Raw genomic sequence first — 21,315 nt, 5'->3', positions numbered from 1 at the left:
GCTGTAAACTGTGGGCAATATTTGTACTGTAATTGAGCCCAACTGACAATTTTACAGAAAAAAACTTACCAAAATTAATATACTCCAGTTCTTGCATTAGAAGAATTATATCCGGGAAGAGATGAAGCATTAGCACATTTTTACCTTGCACTCATTAGGACGTTTTGCAAGAATATGCATTCAAGGGGAGAACCGACATATGTGACAGGAGGGTGCTGATTGGTTGGTTCGCAAGTGAACGTTGAATGCTGATTTTATATAAAGCCTGGTTGTTAACTTTTAATCCAAAATCCTGCAGTCTTGACCATAATCTTTAACTTAAGTATCCAAAAATAAAAAATAGGCAGTAGGAGCCAGTGTCTTTTCTTTCTTAATACTTCATTCAAGAGGTTAATGTCAGTTGTACTACCTCAGAACTTTAGAAGGTGTCATGTAGCAAACAAAAGTTATCTTGACTATTTTCTATTTTAAAAATATTGATGGCATGAGGGATGTTGAAAGTCATTCTGAGATTTTTCTTAGTACATTCTTGACATGAATTTTCCAATTGTACTTGATTATACTTAACTATATTTGGCAGTTAGCCTTCACAACATTGTGAATTTCCGTACACTTATCCCATAAGTAGAGATTGTCCTATACTGGAAAAAGATTAAATATAGAAACGGTGTTATCTTTCCATTAATACAGAATAGAACTGGGGATTATAGGACTAGGATTAATAATTGGCAACGTTCTTGCCTAAAAAGAGGAAGATGGTTTTGTGTTAAAATTCTACTTCAGTACACAAAAAGATTAACTAAACCTTGAAGTAATATTTCACAGAATAGAAGTGACATAATGGATCTGCCACCTAATATAATTTTGCCTTTTATGTATATGTTAATAAGATATGTATCTGCAGTTTTGGTTTCCATCATTTTTGCTGCTTAACTAAGTTGGTTGTTACCATGCATTTGTCAAGAGCTATTGGCTATTATTTGAAGTCGTAATTCTTAACTTATGATTAAACTTGCATTAAAGCAACTTCATATTGTTAATAAAAGTTATCACATAGTTGCTGAATTGTCATTACTTCAAAGAAATGCTGCAATATCCCAAACAGTCAAAAACGTGAAAACTAGAATGGCTATTCAAGAGTTTTCATATATTGGTTGACACTGAATATACTGTCTATAATTTGTACAAATTAGTTGTTGTACACTCTAAGCTAACATGATGCGATTGTGTAGCACTTTTTATTCTATACATACGATTAATAAGAATTTCCATGGCATAGGAATCACAGATCATTCACGCAATTTCAGTTTCATATCCCACATAAACGTTATTTCATTGTCAAGATCACCAGGTGAGTCCACCGCATGGTCGTGAACTTAATTAATTGTTTATTTTACTTTTAATTTGTATGATTCAAACCAATCGTGGCTCAGTGGCTAGCACTGCTGCATCACAGCACCAGGGTTCCAGGTTCAATTCCAGCCTTGGGTGACTGTCTGTGTGGAGTTTGCACATTCTCCCCATGTCTGCATGGGTTTTGTGCAGGTGCTCTGGTTTCCTCCCACAGTCCACAGATGTGCAGGTCAGGTGAATTGGCCATGCTAAATTGCCCATAGTGTTAGGTGCATTAGTCAGAGGGAAATGCGTCTAGGTGGGTTACTCTTTGGAAGGGGGTGTGGACTGGTTGGGTCGAAGGGCCTGTTTCCACACTGTAGGGAATCTAATCAAATCTAATGTAGATCAGCAGTCAAGCTTTTCCTTTAAACAGGTTAAAAGTTAGTTTATAGCAATCGCTGTCAACGTTGTGAGGGTCAGCATTGACCAGAAACTGAACTAGACTAGCCATTTAAGTACTATGGCTACAGAAGCAGCTCAGAGGCTAGGGTTTCTGCAGCAAGTAACTCACTTCCTGACTCTCCAAAATCTGTTCACCATCTACAAGATGCAAGTCAGGAGAGTGATAGAATGCTCCCCATCTGTTGGGATAAGTGTAGCTCCAGCAGCATTCGGAAAACTTGAAACCATCCAGGACAAAGCAGCCTGCTTGATTGACACTCCATCTGCTAACATTTATTTCCTCCATGACTGAAGTTCAGTAACAGCAGTGTATACCATTTACAAGATGGACTACAGAAATATTGCAAAGCTGTTTAGGCAGCACCTTCGAAACCCACAACACAATCATCTAGAAGCTCAAGGGTGACACACAAACACGAAGACCATCACCTGCACTTTCATCTTCAAGATGCACATGATCCCGAACTGAAAATATGTTCCCACTTCTTTGGTGTTGCTTGTACAAAATGCAGGACATTTCTCCCTGATAGTGTTGTGGATCAACCTGCAGCAAATGGTCTGTAGCAGTCAAGAAGGAGATGATAAGAAATTTCGTCACCTTGTAAGTGTCGAGACTAGAATTCTTAGCGATTTTTGAGAAGATTTGTAGCTCAAGTTGATGATAAGTTCATAAGTTAGCTCGCTTGAGCCTGAAGGTTTGTTTTCAGACGTTTCATCACCATACTAGATAACATCATCAGTGAGAGTCTCTGGTGAAGTGCTGGTGGTTTTATCCCGCTTCTCTATTTATAGGTCTTGGTTTCTTCAAGTGGGTGATGTCATTTCCGGCTCTTTTTTTTCAAAGGGAGATAGAATCTAAATCGATGTGTTTATTGATGGAGTTTGGTTAGAATGCCATGCCTCTAATAATTCTCACGCGTGTCTTTGTTTCACCTGTCTTAGAATGTGTGTGTTGTCCCAGCCAAAGTGGTGTCCTTCTTTGTCTATATGTATGGAAACTAGTGACAGTGGATCCTGTCTTTTGGAGGCTAGTTCGTATTCATGTATCCTGGTGGCAAATTTCTTGCTAGTTTGTAGTGTTTTTTTTTAACAGTTCTTGCATGGTATCTTGTAGTTTTGCTGGTGGTATCTAATGGATCCATTAGGTTCATTAGTCGCTGTTTAAGTGTGTTGGCAGGTTTGTGGGCTCCCATGATGCCAAGGGGTCGGAGTAGTCTGGAAGTCATTTCTGATATGTCTGTGATGTAAGGTAATGTGGCTGTAGTTTTTGGTTGCGTTGTGTCTGCTTGTTTCTGAGGAATCGGCAGATTGTGTTTATTCGGTACCTGTTTTTCTAGAAGACATTGTATAGATATTTTTCTTCTGCCTTTTGTGGTTCTTGGGTGCTGCAGTGGGATGTAGCTCGTTGAAATAGTGTCTTGATAAAGCTCTATCTGTACAATGTTTTGTATTCTGTACAGATTTGGTCTCCTTTTTTTGAGAAAAATGATAATTGTGTTAAAAGTAGTTCAAAAAAACGTTCACATGACTCATTCCTGGGATGAAGTTTTTACCTTGTGAAGAAGGATAGAACAGTTTAGATCTATACCCATTAGAGTTTACGAGAATGAGACATGATCGTATTTAAACCTACGATCTTGAGGGGACTTGATTGGGTGGATACCAACTGGATATTTCCTCTTGTGGGGGAGATTAGAACTAGATAACCAGTTTAAGAATAAAATGCCTCCATTTGAAGACAGATTAGTTTTTTTCTTTACTTAAGAGGTCATAAGTCCGAATTTCTCTTTCCTGGAAAGCAGTAAAAACTCAATTCTTTTTAAGTTGCAGTAAAGGTTTGTGAAGGCTGCTGAGAACTTTAAATTAAGGCTACAACCAGATCAACCATGATCTTATTTAATAGGTGGCAGGGTGGCTCAAAGGGCTTAATGGTCTACTTCTGTTCTGAACTCCTGTGATCCTATGTTTTCTTGTGCCTCCATAGATTTGTTGGAGGAACATTAGAAAACTGGAGGGATTGTGTTTTCTAAATCACCTGCCAGAGGAGAGCAAAAGGGAAGAATGAAATGACAGGAGAGTAAAGCATGAAGGTCAGTTTGAAGCATCTTTCCTGCCACTTAAGTAGGGATGAAAGATTTTCTTTTTGGGATTTAATCCACTGAACTGCTTAACAGGTTTTCAAGGTTCTTAGAACAACAGGTTGAGTTGCAGATTGATGTACTATTTCACACAGTATTGCATTCTTTGATTTTTCTTTGGGGCCAAACATCAGTGATGAGTCTTGAGTAAATATTGTGAATACATAAATGGTCTGGATTTTCCAATGGCCCAGTAGTTAATTCTACAGTATAGATTGGAGTTGTGTATTGGGGTCCCCCAGAATCTTCAATGCAGCAGCCTCCAAAGAATTTTCCTGGGAGATTTTAAGATTCCAATGGGCGATCCCCTATGCCTGGAACTGCCCTGAAAGTATCTATTCTTATTTGGTGGAATTCAAAGGGTTCTGCTGCAGTTAGGTAAATTTATAGTCACAAAAGTTAGATAATTAAAAGATACATAGATAACTGTCTCAAGTTCTGGGTAACTATTAAACTGACTCCCAACTTATTGCATGCATCCTCAATTACCTCTTTCCAGAAGGCTTTTGCCCCCGGAACTGTGGTGTGACCTTTCTTTCTGCCATAGGACCTGCTGCCACCCCCGCCTCCTCTCCCCTCCCACCCCCCCAATGTGATAACTTTTTAAGTAAGTCATTTACTCATTGACATTTGTAACACATCATTTTACAAAGGTTCCAACATTTTTTTGAAGAAGTAAAAATGTATGTGTAAATTCATTTGTCTATTAGAGCAATTTCAAACTGATGAAGTAGTACCTCCAAATTGAGATGTTAAATTATGGTTAAAAAAATGGTAAACTTTTTCTGAGGATGGATTATTGATGCTTCTATCACGGGCTGATATTAATGGAAGTGATTTTTGATAATTGCCCTGATAACAATTTCAAATAGTGACTTATTTCAGAAATTGTGCTTTTAAATACCTTCACTGGGAACCGTACTAAAAATGTGGTTTCACATTTTCTACCTAACTGGTGAATATTCAATGCCAATATTGCTGAAAAAATTGAAAGCGTGGATATTAATAGGGAGTTTGCACATGTGGTTGTTTTTATGATAGTTATCAGTGTACTGGAGGAATATCCATCCTCAGTTCTGTCTTCGGGAATGTGTTACTTTTTTAAAAGCTAGTTAATTCTGACTGCCAATGGAATTTATTTTTGCTGTGTTTTTTAAAGAAAACTTGTAACCAGTGCTGAGTGGCTGGTTGGATTTCAGGGAAGGATTTGGAACTTTGGAGATTCAAATATGTCCAGATAAATTGATTTGCTTCTCTAGTGAATTTGAGACTAGCCTTCAAGATTCTGTGCTTAGATTGTGCTTAGGATTCAGATTATCTATTTACTCTTTCACAAAGGATCAAGGAATTCCATCCGGAAATTAGCAAACTGACTATTTAGCAAAATTAGCTGAGGCCTAGGGAATTTGGTCCAGTTTTTCTACCAAGTAACAATTATTCATGATGAGGAAAACTTTGGCCATCAAAAAGGGCATTTTTAAAGTATTGATGCTGCACTTGAATCATGTTTAGTATGCCTGGCTAAATTGCATCAGGAGATAGTGAGGACTGCAGATGCTGGAGAGTCAGAGTTGATGAAGTGTGGTGCTGGGAAAAGCACAGCAAGTCAAGCAGCATCTGAGGAGCAGGAGAGTCAACATTTTGGGCAGGGCCCTTCTTCAGGATTGGGGAGGGGCAAGGGGTCTGAGAAATAAATAGGGGGAAGGGGTGGGGCTGGGGAAAGGTAGGTGGGATGGCGATAGGTGAATGCAAGTAGGAGGTGATTGTGAGGTTGGTGGGAAGGGTGGAGCAGATAGCTGGGAAGGAAGATGAACAAGTAGGCCTGGGCAAATGGGCAGTGCCAAGTTGGAGGGTTGGACCTGGATGGTGTGGGGGGCTGGGGAGATTTGGAAACTGGTGAACTCAGTGTTGAGGCTGTGTGGTTGTACGCTTCCGAGGCAGAAGATGAGGTATTCTTCCTCCGGTTTGCAGGTGGATTTGCATCATGTAGGATTAATTGAGCTTGTGATCATTTGTTGTGACATTAAATATTACTCCATAGTTTAATGTGAGCAGTGAATTTGCCAAATTCAAAGGAGGGAAAATAAAGTTTTTTTTAAATAAATAGCCCAGTTGTCTTTTAGCAAATGCATGGTACCTCATTTCAATGTACAATCAAATGCCATGGTGCAAAATTTATTTTAACTAACCCAAAGCTTAATTGTCTGAATGACAAATTATTTTAATTCTGTATCACCTTAGCATAATTGATTTTAAAATTAGTTACAGATTTAATTTTTGTTTATGTCTTATCATTGGTGGACTCTCCAAAGGTAATTTTGTCTCTTTAATCTCTGTGCAGTACTGTTTTTGCGAGGATGACTGCTCCTCTAGTAACTGCATGTGTGGCCAACTAAGTATACGTTGCTGGTATGACCAGGTAAGCAAAATAGTTTCAGTTGAGAAAAATCTTTTGCTGTAAATCCCTTTATGGAAACTGTAATTGTTTTCTTCGCACTTCAAATTGTTTTGATACTGTAGAACTTGGTTATTCCTCAGGTGTGTTTCCATTTCTATCCTATAATCAGTGATGGCATTTGTTTAATGTTGTTAAGCTGAAGAATTGCTCAAAGCTAAACTTGTGTTGAAGAGGTTAAACTGTTGGAAGGAATGCATTATGGTTTGAGCTGTTAATCACTTTGTCAGTCACTCATCAAAGTTGAAAATATCACTGCAGTATGCTTTGTATTTTCAGGATGGACGACTTCTTCCAGAATTCAACATGCTGGAACCTCCACTCATCTTTGAGTGTAACCACGCCTGTGGATGTTGGAGGACATGTAAAAATCGTGTGGTGCAAAATGGAATCAGGTCAGGCAGGATTTATTGTGGTTTACTGAAATTCATGAAGATTATAAAATCATAGATCTAGGGCAGTCAGTCATCAAGCCTGGTCCCCCTGTTCTGATTGTGTCCTCAACTCCACTTTCTTCCTCATTTACACAAAATCTTCAACTTCCTTGTTGATTCAAGATCTGTCTTAACACAGACTTGAATGTAGTCAATCACCTAACCCCCACTGCTTTCTGTGAAAGACCGTTTTATAGACTGAGAAATTCCTCATCATCTCCCTCTTACATGGGGATCTGATATTTTTAAGGTGTGCCCTCAGAGATTTCCCCATGAGAGGAAAGCTCCTCTCCGCATTTACCTGTCAGACCCTTTCAGAGTTTGTGCGTTCAGCAAGCTTACCTTTCATTCTTTTGAATTCCAGTGAGTATAGGGTCATTCTGCCCAGTCTTTCCTCATCAGACAACTCCTTTCATCACAGGAATCAGCACAGTGAATCTTCTCTGAGCTGCTTCCAATGCAAGTATGTCTTTTATGTAAGGTGACGAAAACAACGATTTTCCTAGGATCGGTTTAACATAAGTCCTGTGCAGTTATAGAAATGTTGTGTAGGTGCTGGTGTTGGACTGGGGTGGACAAACTTAAAAATTTCACAACACCAGGTAGCTGATGAAGGAGCAATGCTCCGAAAGTTAGTGCTTCCAAATAGACCTGTTGGACTATAACCTGGTGTTGTGAATTTTTTAACTCCATTATATAAAGGCATCCCTACTTCTGTGTTTGAATATTTGCAGTGTATACTGGAAAGCTGATTATGTTATTCATAAATGTGTGGCATGTCTTTGTGAGGCAGTCACGCTTCAGCAAAGAGCTCATTCACATTAAGATCAAATGGATTATTAAATGAAACTGTAAGGACAACTTTGTGTTGAAACAATGGTTTAACTTTTCAAGTTGTACAGATGTATCAGCCTATGTTTAAACAGTACAAAGCAGCACTTCTGTAACCAGTGCCTCTCATTTTTAGAAAATTACAATGACTTTGGTCATAATAAAATTGAACTGAGCTGTATGGTGTGACTACTATTATGCAATCTGAAGTGCTCTGCAACAAGCCACATTCTTTTTCAGCATTTGCGAAACAATATTAATTTCCCATTTTGTGACTGGCAGGAAAGAAAATGCTCGCTTTTCTTTCAAGTGTGTTCACATTTGGCTGTGCTTTGCCAAGAAGTTGTTTTTTGTAGTTATTTCTCATTTTATGATTAATTTCTCACAGTAATTTTACGTGTTGAAATTGGTTTCAACGTGGATTGTAATGAAACATTCAAGCACATAAATATCCCTTTTCAAACTACACACTTCGTGTAGCATCTGAAAAATAAGTTTTCCTTTGAAATGTAATGAGTAAAATTGATGGCCTTTGTTTACTGCAAAAAGTCTTACATTTATTAGTGTCTTATTACTTTCACAAAAAACAAATTACTTTGAAATGCATGACCTGTTGTATGTGCAACTGCAGTAGCTATTTTGCACACAGCAGGAGTTCACAAACAACATTGTGTTGAATAGCTGGCTAATCTGAAACATGGAAACTTTTCAAATCTTTCTGCCAAACTTTGCTTAAAATTGCACATTGTTTACAAATATTTTTCCTTATTCTGTTTTGTCCTCTTTTTCAGAGTTCGATTACAGATCTATCGTACAAACAGAATGGGATGGGGTGTTCGATCATTGCAGGACATTCCCAAGGGTCATTTTATCTGCGAGTAAGTATTGGACGTCTCTGGTTGCTGTTACGTATTAAGAATGCTTTATTTTTGGTGAATTTTCCTGTTTAAGTGAAAATAATTTCAATGCTATTACGTCAAAATGCTACATCTGTACTGTTTTTACTTACCTACTAACCTGTGGAAGTCTTTGATGTTAGGTGAAGGTGATGTTCTAGCCATCCTAAGTCAAAACAATATGAGAAAGTGTATACAATGGTGCATAGTTGTTTGGTCCATGAAGCTCTTCTTCCATAGGTCAGGTGCATTGTCCTTTTTTTAAAAAAAACAGTACCTGAATTACGCTGTGCTGAAGGAAATGAAAGGTATAGGTATAACTTGCAGAAACGTAAGGCTGTGAAACATGTCTTACCCTAGATTAATTTACCAAAACTCCAGAATACCATTTTAAAGATTGCATTTTAAGTTTCTGACACTCAAGGTTCAAGTAAAATTAACCAAAACTGTCCTTATATTTTTGTTAGCTGTAATAGAAGTCTTATTGTGAGTTTATATTAGGGAAGACCTGTACGTAGCAACAGCCATTTAAATTCATTCAGCACTAACTTGTTTCTCTTTTACTTTCTGTGCTTATATTTGTATGATTTACTTGTGTGTTTTTGATGTTCAGTTTTCAATCTTGTACATTTTTGTGTAATCAGACTTTGACTTTGTTCCCTACTGTTGGCATGGTAAGTAAGTTTGCTGCCGTTTACTTTCAATAACTTTCCCTCACCTTTACTCGAGTGAGAGTGTGTTCACTTGAAATCCAAGCAGCATTTGATTGTGTGTGGCATCAAGGAGCCCGAGTAAAACTCTCCATTGATTGGAGATAGACTGGCACAAAAGAAGATGGCTCTGGTTATTAGCGGTCAGTCATCTCAGATGCAGGATATCTCTGCAGGAGTTCCTCAGTGTAATGTCCTAGGCCCAACCACCTTCAGTTGTTTCATCAATGACCTTCCCTCCATCAGGAGGACGGAAGTGGGATGTTTGCTGATGATTGCAGAGTGTTTAGCACCACTTGTGGTGACTCATACTGAAACTGCCCAAGTCTAAATCCAATAATACCTGGATAATATCCACATTTGGGCTGACAAGTGGGAAGTAACATATTTGCCACATAAGTGCTAGCAAATAATAATTTTGAACACGAGATTCTAACTATTGTCCCTTTGAATTTAATGGCATTCCCATCACTGAATTCCCCCACTGTCAATGTCCTAAGGGCTAGCATTGATCAGTAACTGAACTAGACTTAACCATGTGAGTAATGTAGTGACAAGAGCTGGTCAGAGGCTATGAAACATGTAGCGATTAATTCACCTCCTGACTCCAAGAGCTGCTAATCATTTATTTGGCAAATCTTAAGAGTTTTGGTGGAGTACTGTCCACTTTCCTGGATTAGTGCAGCTCCAACAAAGCTCAGGAAGCTTGGCCACCATCCAGAACAAAGCAGTCTGCTTGATCCATGACTACATACACAAACACTCATTCTCTCCCCAACCAATGCTCAGTTGGAGTAATGTATATCATCTACAAGATGCACTGCAGGTATTCACCAGAGTTCTTAAACAGTGCCTTCCAAACCTACAACCACTACCACCTAAAAGGATAATAGCAGCAGATGGATGGGACCGCCAGCACCACTGACAAGTTCCCCTCTGAGTCATTTGCCATTGTGACTTGCCTAGTGACCATTCCTTCACTGTCACTAGGTCAAAATTCTGGAACTCTTACCCAAGCAGCACTGTAAGAGTATTTAAACTTAATGGTGTGCAGCGGAATAAGGAGGTAGCTCATTGCCGTCTTTCTGAAGGGCAATCGGGAATGAGCAATAAATATTAGCTCAACGAGCAATGCCTACATTTCTTGAATAAAACAAAGTTTGTGATATGAACTAATTTTATTACTAATGAAGCTGAGACTTCAAACCTTTTTTAAAAAACAACAGTTCATAAGAATATTTCCATTGCGCATTAGAATTACTTAAATTGATGAGAGGAAAATAATGGGTAGTTGTATCTAGCCGAGGAGAAATTTACTTTGAGTTGTCAGACTTTTACCTTGATTGACCAGTTAATTGATGTCAGTAGGAATGAATAAAATTTTCAAGTTTGATTTTTCCATTGCACGTTTTCTTAGTATTGGGAAATTATTGGGAAATTTCTATGGAACATGGACAAAAGATGCTGCCATTATACTTAAAGCACATAGCTATGTTTGAAAACCATTTTGTTTTTGTAAATCTCAAAGTGGTCTGTAAAGTGCATTCTGTGTACCCCTTTTATAACATGATTTTGACCTATGGAATCAAATATCGTTCAGAAAATCCCAATCGTTTGTTATCTCTTTAGAGCCACTAATTTCTGATAGACTTACTCAAATGCTAATGTATTTTGAAACTTAACTTTATTTTGTAGCACATACTTGTATTGAAATGACAAGAAAGTAATATGTGTACATGGGAATTAGAACATGGGAACAGGCTATTAAGTCCAATTAATCTGTTTTGATATTTATCCTCATGCTTACAAATAGTTAAAATTACCAATATTTAGCCTGTTTATGTGTCCCTTCAACCTTTTTTTCTCTCTTTTCAAAGTAATCTTTATAACACAGAAGTTAATGTTTAATACCATTTATAGTGTCGCTCCACTATCACCTGATGAAGGAGCGACACTCCGAAAGCTAGTGTGCTTCCAATTTAACCTGTTGGACCATAACCTAATGTTGTGTGATTTTTAACTTTGAGGATTAGTGTTTGTGTTCAGTTTTGTTTTTACAAGAATAAATATTGAGAAAATGAATATTCATGATTTGTACATCTGGAGATTTGCAAATTATAATGCTTTCGACATGTTGTCAGAGAAAGCTCAGTTGATTCCATTGCTTCTGTTTAGTTATTTTAAATTATATATTTATGCTATTCACTCACTATTATGTTCATGTTTTTCGTCATTGTAATAGAGGAAGAAGAAGCTCTTGTTGTTTATATAATAATTTTATTTATCATACAAATGTTCAATACGCATTTTTTCAATGTTTAAAAACAAGTGTGGACTCCAAAGTGCAGTTTTGAAGTGGTAAACAGAGTGGGACAGCAAGTTTTGAGAAGATTTGTAGCTCAGGTTGAGGTTCTTGATGTAGGTTTGCGCGCTGAGCTGGAAGGTTCATTTTCAGACATTTCATCCGGAGGCTGACTGATGATGCTACTACTTAGTATGGTGACGAAACATCTGAAAACGAACCTTCTAGCTCAGTGTGCAAACCTACATTCAGAGTGGGTCAGATTTGAAACCTGAGGCTGCAGAGAGGCCGTTACATGTCCACTGTTAACCTTTGTGGACTGGGAGTGTGGGTGGCTGCAGCATTTGGAGAATACCCCAAGACATTGTGGACTACAGTCTAAGGTTAAGGCTTGGAGAGGGAAATGTTGTGTTAAACTCACCTGTTATGACTTCTGTGTGGGGCATTGTTGCCTGATAGTTTCTGTTCGGTGCATAGGAGAATAGTAAAATATTTATCAGTGATGTACATTTGAGATTAGTACTAATGACATTAGGTACAAATGACTAGCTAATACATGCAATTAGAGGCATGGAATCTCTACAGCTGGGAAACAGGCCTTTTGGCTAATCAAGTTCACACTGACCTTCTGAAGAATATCCCACCCAGACCTATTCTATCCATCTAACCCTGCATTTTTCCCATGGCCAATCCACCTAACTTACATACCCCTGGACACTAGGGACAATTTAACATGGCCAGTCCATCTCACCTACACGTTTTTGGACTGTGGAAGGTAACCTGAGCACCTGGAAGAAATCTTTGCAGACACAGTGAATGTGCAAACTCCACACAGATGGTCACCCAATTAGTGCTCTCGCCACTCACCAGTGAAATTTTCATCTCGCTATTCAAAAACTAGTTACAGAATCAAATATTGCTTTCTCAATATTGAGAATTGCTTTTCTGCAGGTCTCACTATTTTCCCAAGTGACTGACCATTGCCTATGTGGTTCAGGGCTGGGAACATTCCTCCCTTTCTCCTGGTTTAATTACTTCGTAGCCTGCCTTGAGTTGCATTTCATTAATCTAGATTATCTTTCTTCAAATGTCAGAAGTAGAATCCATTTGAGAACATTCTCGGGTATGTCCATCACCAATGTGTCTTTTAAGGTCTTCATTTGAAAGTACTGTTTTTCTGAGATATCAGTCCATCAGGAAATGAATGTGAAGCAGCATTGATGACCAGATATTGTAAGCGATTATACATTCCTTTAACCATTTTGCCTGAATTGTGTTTCACAGTAAAGTACCAGTATTAGTTTATCAGTGAAAACATTTTTTGTGAAACAATGCCTTTTCTTTGTCCAGATATGTTGGGGAACTTATAACTGATGCAGAGGCAGATGTCCGAGAAGATGACTCCTATCTTTTTGACCTCGATAATAAGGTACTTATTACTTTGTCAGAAGACCTGTGTCAGATCAGTGATTATTTCTGTGTTACAGCTGCATTGCATTATGGTTAACAAATCAGTTTATTTAAAGTTGACTCCCAAATCTTGAAGGTTTTCCATTTTTCAGTCAAGACAGTGAGCAAAAATAATTTGGATGATAAAACTGCATAATTGCAATTCACTTTAGCCTGATGCATTGTCATTACTTGTTCTAAATTTGTGTACGAAGTATAAATCAATTCATGGTAACAATAAGGATAGAAGAATTTTGGCAATATTCATTGTAGAATAAATGTTAGTGCAGAAATTACCATATTGAAAGGGCTGTAGCATTTAGACACAAGCTTTTAAATTTGTTGTCAGTCACTTAATCGTGAGTGTTTTCACGATACAATGCAATACCCATCCTGTCAAATAAATGATGAAGAAATTTTCTGGGAAAAAAAAGATGTATTTAATCAAATTGTTCCATTGCCTTGTGTAGACCCATCCTACAAATGTCAACACAATGTTATGCAGTTCGATAAATGATAGATATTGAAAATTATTACGATATGCAGTTGACATAATGTTGTGACAACAGGCCATAACATTTGGACATGTAATATTCTAATGTATTTTTTGATGTAGCAAAACAACGCATGGTAGTAATTACCTAAGTTAACACCTTTAGCAAGAACAAGGAAACTGTCATAGTAATATAGAACAATTCAGTAGCGTAAATGGAGTGTGGGTTATATTCATTTTTAGTCATGACCTGATCCATCTTGCTGATAGTTTATAAACAAATTCCAAACTAACATGTTGCATTCATTCCAAAGTCTAAGGAATCTTTTTATTATTTGATGTGCAAGTTTGTTTGCACAATTTTAAAAGAAATTGTAAGTGCTAAGTCTACTAATAATATCACCAAAATTAGTATCTCAATCTTTTTAATATCGCTATGTCTGATGAAATAACAGAATAGATCAATGAAGAAAAATTATGGATGTTATATATATGGATTTTATGAAAGCATTTGACAAGATTCCTCATTTAAGATTTTTAAAAAAATTTAAGACAAATTTGGGGTAAAATTGGACAAAAATTTGGCTTAAGGGCAGAAAGCAGTGGATGATTGTTTTTTTGAACTGAAGGGTGATAGACAACATTGTTCCCTGAGAATCAGTGCTAGGACCACTGTGATTTTTTTGATATATATATATATATATATATATATATAAATATCTTGGATCTGGGAATATGGAATTTCAACATTTGCTGATAATGCAAATAATGGTAACTATGAGGCTATACCAACAATGGGATATAGTTAGGCTAGTACAATGGGCAGACAAATGGCAGACGGAATTGTAATACAAAAAAGTGTGAAGTGATGTATTTTGATAGACAGCTAGTGAGAGGCAATTTAGATTTAATGGCACAATTCTGTCGAGATTATTGAAGGTGGCAAAGCATATTAAGAGTGGTTACAAAAAAAATGAAAATGACAGGAGAAACTGGTAGGACAATCAGTGACCTTTAAAGAAGAGACACTCCAAGTATAGGCAAGGTAGGATCAACAAGGATGATCAGTAAGATAGCCAGAAACAGCACTCCTTAACCGACAAAGCAAGGTGCATACACTTTATACAAATACATTAAATTAAGAGGACAGATGGATCTTGGGCTTCATAAATAGAAGCATTGAGTTTAAAAAAAGGTTATGCTGAACCATTCTAAAGCTCCTGTGAAGCCTCAACTAAACTACTGCAGCCATTTCTGGTCATTGTACTTCGGGAAAGATATGAAGTCCTTGAGAAAGTACAGAGGAGATTTGCCAGAATGTTTGTGAAGTAGGGGTTTTAGTTAGTTACAAGATTAGGTTGGAAAGGCTAGGTTTGTTCCCCTTGAAACAAATATGATTGAAAGGAAAAATGTGATAGAAGTGTACAAGAGTATGACAGGTTTAGATAAGGGAGACTCAGAAAATCTTTCCATTAGCAGATGGTATAGGGGCTAAAACAAAAAATGCTGGAAAAACTCAGCAGATCTGTCAGCATCTGTGAAGAGAAATCAAAGTTAATGTTTTGGGACGGGTGACTCTTCCTCAGAAAGGTCCTGTTTGACAAGGTATGAGGTCTAGTTACAGGGTGTTGCTGATTTAATATTTTAGGACATATCTTTAAACAGCAAGTGGTAATAACCAGGAACTTGCTACCCATGGAGCAGAATCAATGATATCAAAAGGGATTTGAATGACCATGTGAAGGAATACCCTTGTAGGACTACAGCGATCAAGCAGGGCAGTGGAACTGTCTGGATTAGTTTTTTGGGGCCCTGGCATGGACTTGATGAGCTGAATAGCCTCCCTATGCCATAAATCTGTCTGTCTGTCTGTCTCTTTGTTTGTCTGTCTGTCTGTCCCTCCCTCTGTCTGTCTGTTCCTCCCCTCCCTCTGTCGTGATAAGGGAAAGTGTAGTAGCTATGATTGTTTGAACTTCTTTGTTTTGGAATATACAAGCAATTAAAAGGAAAGGGTGTGGACAAACTTTTGGCTTATTTATGTTAAGTGTGTTACAATAAACAATGCATTTAATCAGCCATATGGCATTCATGTCTGTGATATCAATTTAATTTTTTGAGTGGTGCTGAATGATTTTGGAAGTTAAGTGCATTTCTGTTTATTACTAAAAAGGACTGTGTGAGAGACGTCATTCTAAAGCTTGCTGAACAGTTGACAAATGTTTTAAAGCATTAAAAATTTAAATTCTCAAAATGGCATTGAAATCAACCGTTTTTTCAAATTTAAAACCTTAGCATTTAAATTGAAGTTGACCAATGTTGTGTTAGTTATTCCTTGTAGATGTGCCAATTTGTAGCTACTGGTACTCTGATGAGAATGCAAAGAACCAATTAATAAAATGCATTTAAATCAAGCAATCTTTTTGCAATTTATGTGTTGATCCATTGAATAATGAGTAACCCTACTGTCTGAAACCAGAAAAATTATACTGATGGGCGAATTATGTAAGGTTTCTTCCATCCCCGCTTCCAAAACGTCAACACTCAAAATTTGTTCACTAAACATGTTATTGTAGATAAAAGATTGAAAGAAATTGAAGAGAAATTTTACAAATGGGATTAACACTTTCAGCAACCATCAAATTAAAATCGACCCTAAAATAAATTATTCTAAAAGGAAATAAGTGTATCTCTAGGACAATTTCAAATTTGAACAATAACCTTTCTAAAACTACAATTTTACAGGTATTCAGATTCTTTTTGAAAGTTAAAAATTTATGGTTGTAAAGATTGATTGTTACAGTTGATGTTTTGAATATTTTATAGTCCTGTTCACTGCAAATCAAAGTTGTCCAGTGTTTTCTAAGAAATCGTTATTTCTGCATCTGTGTTGTGTTTTAAAAAATAGGTTGAATGTTGGTTTGAATACAAGGCAGTGTAAGACTGAAATGTTAAAACATCTCTACAAATTGAGCTCACTGATCTGAAGTTGCTCGTTTTGCTAAAGGAACCCATCAGATGAATCGGTTGCCCATGTCTGTCCCTTGCAGCTTGTGTTATGTTGGATGATGTATTTCTTTCCTGTAGTTTTTGTCAGGAATGGCAGGTGTGTTTAAAGCATAAATACACTTAATTCTGGCTGATAATTTCTTTTTTCCCTATAGTTTTATCTTGGTTTCATATTAGTGATGTTTTAGCTTCAGTGTCATCCTGTTATTTTTTAACTAATCGCAAAGCGTGCTCATGAATTCGTCCATTCTAAGTTGAAGTCAATTGATTTTCACGAAAACAAGGAAATAAGCTTTAGAGAGAGAATGTGAGCCTGTCATGGTCACCTAACCAGGGTCCTGGCTGATTTCCCTAGTCCCCCATTGTCAGTTAGGATGTGGTGTCAGTAAGCTCCTTAATTGACCCTGATTTCTCTCCTGTTTGCAGTTCCAACCTCTTCCACAGGTGGCTAAAAATATAATTCCAGAGTCACGTCCAACCTTGCTTTCAACTTACTTGAAAAATCCAACTCTCTGTTTTGTTTGCTCTGATCATTCACTTCTATATTTGTGAGACAACTCAAATGTATTATTTCTTCATTTGATTACAAAAAATCCATCTTTCAGGATAACAACCTGATAGTGACTTTGGCACCTTCAGTTAGTCTTAATGAGGGGTGTGCTTCACAGTGGAATACCCAAATCGATAAACCAAGCTTTCCATTGAAAGTAAGCGCAAGGAACCATACAGCAATAAACAAATTATTCAATGCTTTGTATCTTTTCAGCTCTTTGGAAGAAGTATTTGTTTATTCCCACTTCCTTGCTCCTTCTGTATAGCCTGCAAATCTATTCCTTTTAAATTATGCATTTAATTTCTTTCTTTTAAAGTTGCTATTAGATTTGCTTAAACAACCCTTTCAAGCAGTGCATTTCAGATCACATACAACTCACTGCATACACATTTTCTCCTCAGGAAACCTCTGGAATTTAAGATGCATGGGAATTTCCCCAATTCCCTGAAGTATCTCACATGGTGCATTCTAAGTATCATCTTTCTGAATATGGCGTAATTATATTTCCAGTCTTTTTGATTTGAGGGAAGAAGCAATCAAATCAATAATGTGGTTTTTGGTTCATTTTTAGGAAGGGGAGGTATACTGCATTGATGCTCGTTACTATGGAAATGTCAGCCGATTTATAAACCATCTGTGTGAGCCAAATCTGATTCCTGTGCGAGTTTTCATGTCACACCAAGATCTTCGTTTCCCAAGAATTGCATTCTTCAGCAGCAGAGATATCAAATCTGGCGAGGAACTGGGGTAAATATTAAATAAATTGATTTTCTTAACTAAGAGCTTGTTTTAATATTTTCAACAAAATGGATATCTTAGAAACCAACTGCAGTTCTTCACTGCAGCATAAATTAAGACCTTTGTAATTCAGGGATAAATTCCATCTTAAACTGTCTTGAAATGATTTTCTTTGTAAGCCAGATAGTGCACATTTTGGTTCAATTTGAAGTGTCATAGTGAAGCATTATAGGAGTTTGCTTTGATTTAATTTATTGTTGTCACATGTTCCAATATAAAGTGGAAAGTATTGTTTTGCATGATAATCCGCGAATGCTGAATATAGGGTTATAGCTGCAGAGAAGGTGCAAACGGAGGTCCGTTTTATAAGTCTGATAACAGTGGGAGGGAGGTTGTTCTTAACTCTGTTGGCATGTGTTTTCAAACAAATGTATCTTCTGCCTGATGGAAGTGTGTGGAAGAGAGTATAACTGGGGTGGGAGGGGGTCTTTGATTCTGTTGGCTGCTTTCCTGAGGCAGCGGGAAGTGTAGTCAGTGTCAGTGGAAAAAAGGCTGGTTTTTGTGATGGGATTGGGCTGCATTCACAACTCTCTAATATTTTGTCATCTTGGGCAGAGCGTTGCTGCACCAGGCTGTGATGCATCTAGATAAGATGCTTTCTATGGTGCATCTATAAAAATAACCTGAAGTCCAACTTACCTCATTTCAGGTTTGTGGATCAAGTTAGGGGGCATTCTTGGGATACTTTGTGGGTAATTTATTTAAAATAGGCTGCATTTTCAAAATGGAACAATTTGTATCCTTCTCTATTACCTTCAATCATATTGCTGTAAACAAAATGCAGATAAATGGGCATCTGCAATAGAAAAGTGGTGTTCAATATATGTTTGGTGATGAATATCATGTTGTAGTTAGTCTGGAAAACAAAATAACAAACTTAGTTTGAACTGGTGCTCCCAATAAACCAACAAAAATCTTTATCTGAGCGGGCAGAAGTTGACTGTATTATCGCAATCTCTATGATGTCTGAGTAGTCAGTTGAGGATGGGATGGGGAAAGCTCTCTGCTAGTAAGTTTTATTTAAGGCAAAGTTGTGTTATTATTTAAGTAATTTATGCTGTAAATAAGGTAAACCAATGATGTACATACCCCTGCATTATATTCCTATTACTCTGTGTGTGTTTTTACATTGATTAATCGAAATATTTGATCAACTGGTATACTCCTAATCCCATAGGCATTGGTTAGTAAAATGTTTGCTCAGAGGCAGAAGTGTCTTGCTTTACAGTAACCATTCACTTTTCTAAGGGGCATTCCTAATAGCTTACTGTATTTATTTCTTAGATTTGATTATGGAGACAGGTTCTGGGACATCAAGAGTAAATATTTCACCTGTCAGTGTGGTTCAGAGAAGTGCAAGCATTCAGCTGCTGCCATTGCTCAACGACAAGCTACAGTGTCTCAACTAGAAGCACAACAAAATGGACTCCCAGACACCAGCTCAGCCACATCTGCCAATGTTTCTTGACATGCTAATTCAACCTGGACCACATTGAGCTGAATTGAGAGAAATAGCTCTGCTTGTGTGAACAGAGTCTTGAGCACTAGCTCAGCTGTACTGATGAAATTCTTCCTGCGAATTGTCTGTCTAGATATTGACAATAGGACATTTAATAAATTGAACTTTTGTTATAGTGAGGGCCAACAGTTATGGTGCTGATTATTGTGAGAGTTTACACCCAAGTAAAACTCACCTCAAGATTGTATAAAGGAACAACCTGTTTTTAACATGAATTCAAGTAAATTTTTTTACATGTAGTAGTATTAGTAATAGTAAAGTAGTACAAGTTTGTCACTATGAATTTACCATCTGCTGTTGATGCGTGATGGTTGGACATTAAAAATACCATTTTGCATAAACTTTTTCAAGGTCCTTTAGTGCAGGTCAGTTTTTTTTTGTGCAAGTACTTAAAGAACTTTACAGAGACATTACTGTTTGCATTCATTATAATTTTTAATGGTTTTAAGGGCATTTATGCTTGATCCATTAGTGTTCTGAATTTGTATGCAAATCTTGCTGAAATGTTATAAATAAAAACAGTTCGTAATAGATTTGCAAAGTGTGCAAATGCTTATTTTAAACTGATGTGATTACATTACTTTACAGACTAATGAAAACAACAATAATGCCTAATTACAGAGTAATTCCTGATGAAGGCTTTTGCCCGAAACATCGATTTTACTGCTCCTCGGATGCTGCCTGAACTGCTGTGCTCTTCCAGCACCACTAATCTGGTTTCCAGCATCTGCAGTCATTGTTTTTACCTAATTACAGAGTAGTTCAATTTATGACAAGTCTGTGTAAAATATTAATGAAGAATGTGATAAAGTGACACAAACAAGACATGGAATGATGGCACTTAAATGTATGGCAAAGGATTTTTTCATTTGGATGCTGTAGCAAGTTTAAAACTATTTTTAAAGGTACATTTCTGCCAAATGTGAAATTTATTAAACTAAAGTAGTCGACCAGTGATCATCAGGCATGCAGAAGAATACATTTGATCTGTTCAGCTGATCACTTTGATATTGGTTCGAGAGAAGTGTCTCTATTTATCAGCCAGACTAAAGACATTTTAAAATTACTTACAATCAGCGTGCCATTCCAGATTCTTGGCAAACTTAGTTACCATTGAATACTCCGATCATATGGCTAGCTAGTCCAAAAACAGCAAGGCTTCTTCATTGGATGCTCTTGAATCCGCTACTTGACCTACTAGATGATCAGTATTTTAGGGGAATTCACCACTTGCAAGGTTTCTTCCGATTAATTTACTCCCTGACGTCCCCAGAGCATTAGCCTAGGCCTTTGAACGTCCGGTGACAATATCGCTATCCCACCATTTCCATGACACAATTTAGCACATTTTGCCTATTGTTGGAGTTAGATTCATGTCTATGGCACTTTGGCTCCAACAAATACGTTTTCAAAAAGCTTCTAATTGTGTATAATTCCTTAATGAAACTAGAAGCAAGTATTTTCGTCTACAAAAGTAATCAATTGAATGAAGTATGTGCTTTGCCAAAATGAAGTTTGTTTCAAGAACTAACCAATAAAATGAACCATTCCTCTACCCGTCACCAAATTGGACAAAACCCATAAAATTATAAATCTTGAGACATTGTGTATTTCATCAAATAATCTTCCACTAACCACTGGCAAGTTGTCTCACTGTTCCAATGTGTCCTTGGAAAAAAGGCCTGCATGATGGCTTACCCAGAATCCTGTCAACTTATAATCTAAAATATCTTAACCAAGCTGATTTTCCAATACAATTGACTGAGGAAATTCAAACACAAGTGACTTACACTCATTCTTGAAATAGGCTTGAATTGTTTTGATATTTTGCATTGCACCCTGAAAATCTTTGCCTAAATTCTCCATCAGTTTTGTTCTGTTTGAGATGTGAATCTTTCATTGTACAATGGACAATTAAAAAAAAAAACTCTCAT

General features: G+C 37.1%; 1 protein-coding gene across 6 annotated transcripts in view; it reads left to right on the top strand.

Moving 5' to 3' along the window:
• LOC122564772 (histone-lysine N-methyltransferase EHMT1-like) overlaps window positions 1–19,914 on the top strand; it is a 142,846-nt gene extending 122,932 nt beyond the window's left edge. For 5 of the 6 annotated variants that reach the window (XM_043719980.1, XM_043719978.1, XM_043719976.1 and 2 more), the window contains exons 22-27: window positions 6,277–6,354; window positions 6,670–6,785; window positions 8,447–8,533; window positions 12,914–12,992; window positions 17,636–17,811; window positions 19,147–19,914. In XM_043719980.1, the coding sequence (XP_043575915.1) occupies window positions 6,277–6,354; window positions 6,670–6,785; window positions 8,447–8,533; window positions 12,914–12,992; window positions 17,636–17,811; window positions 19,147–19,330 (720 nt within the window). In that variant the 3' untranslated portion in view covers window positions 19,331–19,914. Of the gene's footprint in view, window positions 1–3,781; window positions 3,888–6,276; window positions 6,355–6,669; window positions 6,786–8,446; window positions 8,534–12,913; window positions 12,993–17,635; window positions 17,812–19,146 lie in introns of those variants that run through there. The other variant, XM_043719982.1, reaches the window with a different exon arrangement.
• Window positions 19,915–21,315: the final 1,401 nt, after the last annotated feature.

This window comes from Chiloscyllium plagiosum, chromosome 30 (genome assembly GCF_004010195.1).
Source record: "Chiloscyllium plagiosum isolate BGI_BamShark_2017 chromosome 30, ASM401019v2, whole genome shotgun sequence".
Taxonomy (NCBI): domain Eukaryota; kingdom Metazoa; phylum Chordata; class Chondrichthyes; order Orectolobiformes; family Hemiscylliidae; genus Chiloscyllium; species Chiloscyllium plagiosum.
This window is presented reverse-complemented; position numbering and strand designations above follow the sequence as displayed.